Source organism: Charadrius vociferus, unplaced genomic scaffold (assembly GCF_000708025.1).
Source record: "Charadrius vociferus isolate BGI_N301 unplaced genomic scaffold, ASM70802v2 scaffold819, whole genome shotgun sequence".
NCBI classification, from domain to species: domain Eukaryota; kingdom Metazoa; phylum Chordata; class Aves; order Charadriiformes; family Charadriidae; genus Charadrius; species Charadrius vociferus.
Window position 1 is genome coordinate 230,815 of NW_009650062.1, and position 6,778 is coordinate 237,592.

At 55.8% G+C, this 6,778-nt stretch overlaps 1 protein-coding gene across 1 annotated transcript in view; it reads right to left on the reverse strand.

Moving 5' to 3' along the window:
* The window catches only part of FGD2 (FYVE, RhoGEF and PH domain containing 2), a 6,112-nt gene extending 3,105 nt beyond the window's left edge, over window positions 1-3,007 (reverse strand). The window contains exons 1-6 of the mRNA XM_009891738.1: window positions 2,849-3,007; window positions 2,112-2,192; window positions 1,575-1,723; window positions 1,006-1,162; window positions 744-882; window positions 127-185 (exon numbers count right to left, since the gene is read on the reverse strand). Of these exons, the coding sequence (XP_009890040.1) occupies window positions 127-185; window positions 744-882; window positions 1,006-1,162; window positions 1,575-1,723; window positions 2,112-2,192; window positions 2,849-3,007 (744 nt within the window). The remainder of the gene's footprint in view (window positions 1-126; window positions 186-743; window positions 883-1,005; window positions 1,163-1,574; window positions 1,724-2,111; window positions 2,193-2,848) is intronic.
* Between the last annotated feature and the right edge of the window lie 3,771 nt (window positions 3,008-6,778).

Sequence of the window (6,778 nt, forward strand, 5' to 3'; positions counted from 1 at the left end):
CTGCTCCTGCCCTGTTCAGGGCAGAGCTGCGCTCCACTGAGTTGCAGAGCAATGAGGCCATGAGGAAATCTGGCAAATCACCTTACTGTGAACTGCAAAGCACTGCCAGCTGGGACAGGCACTCACCATCTCGGCGATAGCTGCGTTTGAGTGCTTGGCCACCATAAAAATCATCTCCAGGGCCTCTGCAACGAGAAGAGAAAGGGAGGAGGGTTAAACTCTTGCTAGAGAGCTGTGGGAGAAAACCCCGGAGTCTCTCCCTCATGGGGGAGCCACACGTGTGGTGGCTGCTGCCCTCCCCTGGACACAACCTGAATGGTCCTGAACGCTGCACAAGCGTCTGGGTCCGGCCAGAGCGTGGGGTGGCACGGTCGGGTCCCGGGGGGACAGCCAGCCCGCTCGTTTATCACTCCATCCCAGCAGGACTGGGAGCTTGCTGTGATCCGCAGGGGTCCGATAGCTCCCCCGGTCACTGCAGGTCTCTCCAGGGGATGCTTGGGAGGGATCATCCTTATCCTGAAACACCACCCACCTTCCCCGCTGACCTCCACAGACCCTGAAAGGGCAGATTAATCCCTCTCTCTGCGATAAAAGGGTCAGACTGAGAGGTTTATCCAAGGGCACAGGGCAGCTGGTGAGAGAATCCAGGTATCCTGATGCCTGTGTACATTAGGGGTTGTTATTTCCCTTACAAACCCACCCTGCCGCTCCCCGCACTGGGGAGAGCCAGATGGAGCCCTTACTCTCTGCATCGTCCCGGTCTGGGGACTCGGGTGGTAGTTTTTGGACATAATCTTTCAGGAGGAGTTCGTAGCGTGGGATCCTCTGCACAGGTTCCAGCATGTGGTGCTGCAGCGTTAAGTTAGCACAGACCTTCCTCTTCTGGGGAGACACACCATGCGTAAAGAGAAGCAGTGACCAAGGCAGCTCCCACCCTCTGCTGATTCCCCTTGCGGGCAGATTTCGGGGAGCATTGCGGTCCCCCACTCTGCTGTGGCCCATTACCTGGATGTCAGCAATGAGCTCCTGAAAGGGCGGGGATTTCTCCGACCAGAAGGTGATGAGCTCCACGGCCTTGTCGAAGTTCTTTACATATTCACCATACATCTTGAGGAACGGGGCAAGCTTCTGGATCACATCCCCGATCCGTGGGTTGCAGCTCCTGTGGAAGGGAACCGCAGACCGGCAGCTTCCTCAGTCCAGTGGGGCAGACAGACAGCGAGGGATAAAGCGAAGGGGTGTCTTGGGCATGGTGGAGGACAGAGGTTTACAGCTGGGACCTGCTACATCCCCATACAACTTCCTGCTCTCCAGAATGAGAACGTGTCCAGCTTGCAGCCAGCCTGGGCCCTTCATATCTGGGCACACCCCTAAAGCACCTGAGATGTCCCCCCCCCGTTTTCAGAAATACCCTGATGTGGGCTGGAGTGTTTTCAGGAAGTGCTTTCTGGCACAAAGACATCTGGAGCAAAACAGGCTGAGCTCTCTGGTCCTGGTGGGAGATCAAATTCATCACGGCTCCCCCATTCTGGCAACGCAGCCCGGGCGTCCTGCCCTTCCCTCCCGCAGCTCACCAATCCTCCATGCGCTTCTGCAGCTCTGGCAGGAAGAACTTGGCGTGGAACTGGTAGATGGAGGAGATGTTGGAGAAGATCATTTTCACCACCTCCTCCGGGACTGTCTTCCCATTTTTGGCTTCTTTCATCAACTCTGCATAGAATATCTGGAAGAAAGCAAGGGTGAATAAAAAGGGTCAGGAAGAGGTCTGAGGACCCCATTCCCTCCCCGAGAGTGGCACGTCGCCTGTCTCTGTGCAGGAGGGAAATCCCAGTCCCCCAGAAAGAAGCGGGGAGGGTGGTGGAAAGCTTTGCTGGGACAGAGGTGCTCCTTGGAAGTGTGGGGTATAGGAAAGGCAAAGGCCAGACTCATTTTCTGCCCACGAAGACCAGCAGCCCAGCATGGCTCTCATCTGTACACCTTCAGTCTCTCCAAAACCTCCAGAAAACAGTCCCTGGCTTGCGCATAGGTGGCCGAACCGTGATGATGGGGGCAGACAGCAGCAGGGCTATCACTTCCCAGACTTGTGTGGGCCCCTCTGCTCCCCAGCTCACCTGGTCGAGCAGGTGGAGGCGGTTGACGTAAGCCTGCTCTGTCTCCAGCAGCTCCAGAGCTATTTTCTTTTCCTCTGGTTCCTGCATGGGGAGAAGGGCTCAATCTCGTGGGCTGCGACACAAGCTTTCCCCACCAGCCCAAGGGGATGCGGCTCAGTTCCCCAGTGTTCCCAGCCCACATCAAACTGGACTTTACTTCATGTGAAGGCAAAGGAAGGACCTCAACAAAGCATGTGGTAAAAAGGAGGGTGAAGACAAATTTCGGGGGTGGGCAGCTGGGGACCACCTTTCATGTCCTCCTAGATCACCCCTTTCTCTGTGTGCCTGTTTCTCCCAGAGCAACACAGGGCTAGTGATGGGAGAAGGGGGACTGGGGAAGGGTGGGATGGGTTAACCCCATGGCCTGCAATTCCACCAGAAACTGTGTCTGCAGTCGGCAAAGGGCAGCACAGCCCCAGGGTGCCCTGGGACTCACCTGTGCATCTGACCCCCACAGCGTAGTTATATCAGAGCTGGAAGAGACAAGGTCTGCTTGGATCTATCCATCCAAGCAGGGATGGGAATTTGTGCCCCAAGCACCAGGGAACAGGCCACTTGTCTGTCACCCCACGCACTGGCCCTTGCAGGGCAGGGACTTGCTCAGGGCCAACAGAGACCTTTCCCTGATTCAGCCCATGCGACTCCTCGCCTAAGTGTGGGCACCCACCAGCCTCACCTGAGGCACTTCTGGAGCGTACCTTGCCGCCAGTCTCGAGGTCTGGGTCATGCTGCCTCCTCCAGTTGTCCTCACTGATCTTGTGTTGGAAAGAACGGAGGTATTTGAAGCTGAGCCCCCGCTGAACCTGCTGCTTCTCCTCCTCCTTGCTCTCTTCCTCCGCTTGGTGCCCGGCAGCCATCTGGGAGAGGCTCTGGCCCTCACTGGTGGGGGATGCTGGAAGCTGCTGGGGCTGGCTGGTTGCAGGAGTAGCCTGGCCATGCGGAGCCTGCTTGTCCCTCCAGGGAAATTTGCCAGCCCTGCCATGGAGGAATCAGTGTGATCCGTTCACCCATTCCCCCAGCACAGCGCAGCCCGCTCAGGCCCAGGTTAGAGCCACCGTCCTCGAGTGAAGGCACTAAGACACAGCAGCGCCTCAGCGCTGACGCTGCTTTGCTCTGCTACAACCCTGCTGACACACCAGGGGCTGAAAGCCCGTACATCCTCTAAGGGGGCCAGGATCCAGCCTCTCTTCTCCCAGTACCTCCTGCTGATGTGGTCAGCCCCCACCCTGCTCTAGAAAAGCACGACTGCCGTTTATCCCACCCACAGCCATCGCTCATCCACAGCTACTCAGTGCCCGAAGCACAGCCCTGCCCTTTGCGGCACTGGTACAGCTCTGGCTTTTTGCCTGCTGCCACTGTGGAACCAAAGCAGGGAGCCAGCAGCCTTGGGCACGAGGCTTTAAAAGCCAAATAACCAAGAGGTGTCAGCCAAAAGGAGCGTTTGTGCAGGTGGTTGTGCAGAGGGGTAGTTTTTTGGTGGTTTTCTCTCTTCCCTTTCCTGGCAAAGACAAAGGAAAACAGGTCCAGAGCAGCCATGGGGGGAGAAACCTCACAAAGCACAGGCCTTGAAGATGATAACAGTGAGTTGTCTGTCACCTGAGAGCTGGTTCCTGTAGTAAATTGCTCCAGGCAGAACCTGGAAAAACATCCATCAGTGGCTTGCAGACAGGGGTGGGATGAGGAGGGGAAAACCAGGATGAAACTGGACATAAAACTGCAAAGTTGAGGATAGGAGATAACTTGAGCGGCATATGCGCATCTGAAGAGGATGATGGCTACATCCACACGCTGATAAGCACATGTCTGTGGCTCGGGAGGGCATCCACAGCCACTCACGCATCCCCTCCTGTCTGTGGGGGCTGACATAAGCCTTCATGTGACAGAAAGGCTTTATCTGTCCCTCCTGGTGCCTCCCAGACCCGTGCCAGCCTAAACCCACTGCCAAGATTCGACAGGGAACTTCTCTCTTTCTGTTTGAGCTGACTTGGACTAAACTGTTCTCTGTTCCAGAAAACTTGTTTCCAGTTTCCCCAGCTTCCCCTGAAAGTCATAAGTTACTTTTATTTCCTCTAAATCACAGAATCACAGAATCACAGAATGTTCAGAGTTGGAAGGGACCTCTAGAGATCATCTCGTCCCTATCCCCTGCTGAAGCAGGACTGCCCAGAGCACATCCCTCAGGACTGCATCCAGGCGGGTTTTGAAAATCTCCAGAGAAGGGGACTCCCCCCCCTCCCTGGGCAGCCTGTGCCACTGCTCTGCCACCCCAACTGTAAAGAAGTTTCTCTGTGTGTTGGAATGAACTTCCTATGCTCCAACTTTTGCCCATTGCCCCTCGTCCTGTCACTGGGAACCACCGAGAAGAGTCTGGCTCCATCCTCCTTCAACCCACCCTTTAGATATTTGTAAGTAATAATAAGGTCTCCCCTCAGCCTTCTCTTCTCCAGGCTGAAGAGTCCCAGCGCTCTCAGCCTTTCAAAATCAAACTCATGCTTCACAATAACCAACAAACACACTGTGGCAACAAAACGCCGCAAATAGTTCCAACACAACAACATCACAGGCCAAATTTCATCTGTGGGACCATGGGGACAACCACAGTGCTCTGGAGCCATCCAGAGCACAAAGCCTGGGGCTAAGCATGCAATGGAGATGCAGGCGAAGGTCTGGGAGCAGAAGGAAATCTCGTGCCTGACCATCTTCAGGAAGTCTTGCAAAACTCATCTGTCCAACCACACAGCTTCATTAAGGCTCACTGAGAGCACCTCACTGATAGAAGGAAAGGCAAGATTTGGCCTCCTGATTCAACAGATGGGGAAACTGAAGGATGGACCACAACGATGGCTCCCCCCAAGCCTCAGAATTACTTCTACACCACAGGCAAGGCAGATCCCCTCACTCCGACTCTGGTATGTCTTGTCTGTGGGTCCCAGCTCATGCTCCAAGTGAAGCTGCTGTTTTATGGGGCTTCCATGCTGCTCAAAAGGAACTTGCTCTTCCCCTTAACATGATGCTTTCTCTTCCCCTTCCAGGAGCCACATCGCTGCAAACAACTGGATAGTCTGAGGCTGGTGCCTGAGGTTTGGATCCTCCCAGACGCTCAAGTGGTTAATTCCCAGTGAAGACCCCTGCCAACATATCTGCAAACCAAAATCTTTTTTCCCCAAAAAAGATTCACTGGCAAAACACCAAAAGCATTCACTGGCCAGGTTGACTTCAAAGGTGCTGAGCACGGAGGGAAAAAGCATGCCACAACCTAACCCTGGGCCCGGCACAGAAACCTCCAACAAAGTCAGTCACATCCCACTGAGGTTTTCAGTCTTCTGTCCATGACCTGCAGCAGGAGGAGGACATTGGGGCAGAGACGAGTGCTAAAAAATAGCAAATCGCCTAGTCAGCTTCTCCACAGCCTCCAAACCACCTCCACAGTGGGTTTCTTCCTTCCAAAACCCACACACCAGGGAGTCCTCATACACCCACAGCCCCCAGGACGCTCCCTCCTTACCCATGCTCTTCAAATACAGCCACCAGGTTCAGCACTCTCCGTTGATTATCGGCCTCTCCCTCCATGGCACTGGCTGCACCGGCTGGGAGTGGGTCCCGGGTGTAAAGGAGTAGGGAGTGCTGATGGCTGCAGCTCCCTTCTTCTCTCCCCCTCTCTGCTTCAAGGTGTTCCTGGGACCCACGATGTTGTTCGGGGAAGAGGATTTGCACAAGGCAAAGACCATCTGCTGTCCTTCTTACTGTGGTAGGAGAGCTTGTCTCCGGGTTGGCCTCAAAAGGAAAAGGAAAGAGGAAGCGCAGCAGGTTGCAAGTGGGAGAAACACTGAGAAAACACTGGGAATTTGTTCAGCTTGGGGGGACCTCACTGTGTGGCTCAAACTGGCGGCGTAACCAAGCCCAGAGCAGCAGCGGGGATGCTGCAGGGGGACGTGCTGAGCAGGAGGCCTGACCTGCTGCAATGGGGTGGGCTGTGTCCCACAACGCGTTGGAGCCCCGGGGTGTCCCTCAGGGGCTGTGTGCGAGTCTGAATGGTCCCGGTGCTATGAGGGGCTGTGAGTAGGCTGGAAGGGGTCTGCTGCGAAGGAGGGATGAAGGAAGGGAATGGGTGAGAGGCTTCCTAGCACCGCAGGCTCCATGGCCAACCCCCCCGCGTGTGTCCTGCTGGAGTCAACCTGCTGAGGAGAGCAGTTGGGATAGCAGAGCACGGGGCATGGCCCCACCATGCCACAGCTCCCCCTGTGCCCCACGGCCTCGCTGCCTCTCCCCTTCAGCATCTTTGTTGGTAACATGAATGCTGGGATTGAGGGCACCCTCAGCAAGTTTGCCGATGACACCGAGCTGTGTGGTGTGGTGGACATGCTGGAAGGATGGGATGATGCCATCCAGAGAGACCTGGACAGGCTGGAGAGGTGAACTCGTGCCAACCTCATGAAGTTCAACAAGGCCAAGTGTAAGGTCCTGCACATGGGTCGGGGCAATCCCAAGCACAGATCCAGGCTGGGCTGGGAATGGATGGAGAGCAGCCCTGAGGAGAAGGACTTTGGGGGTGTTGGTGGATGAGAAGCTCCCCACGAGCCGGCAATGTGCGCTGGCAGCCCAGAAAGCCCCCGGCACCCCGGGCCGCA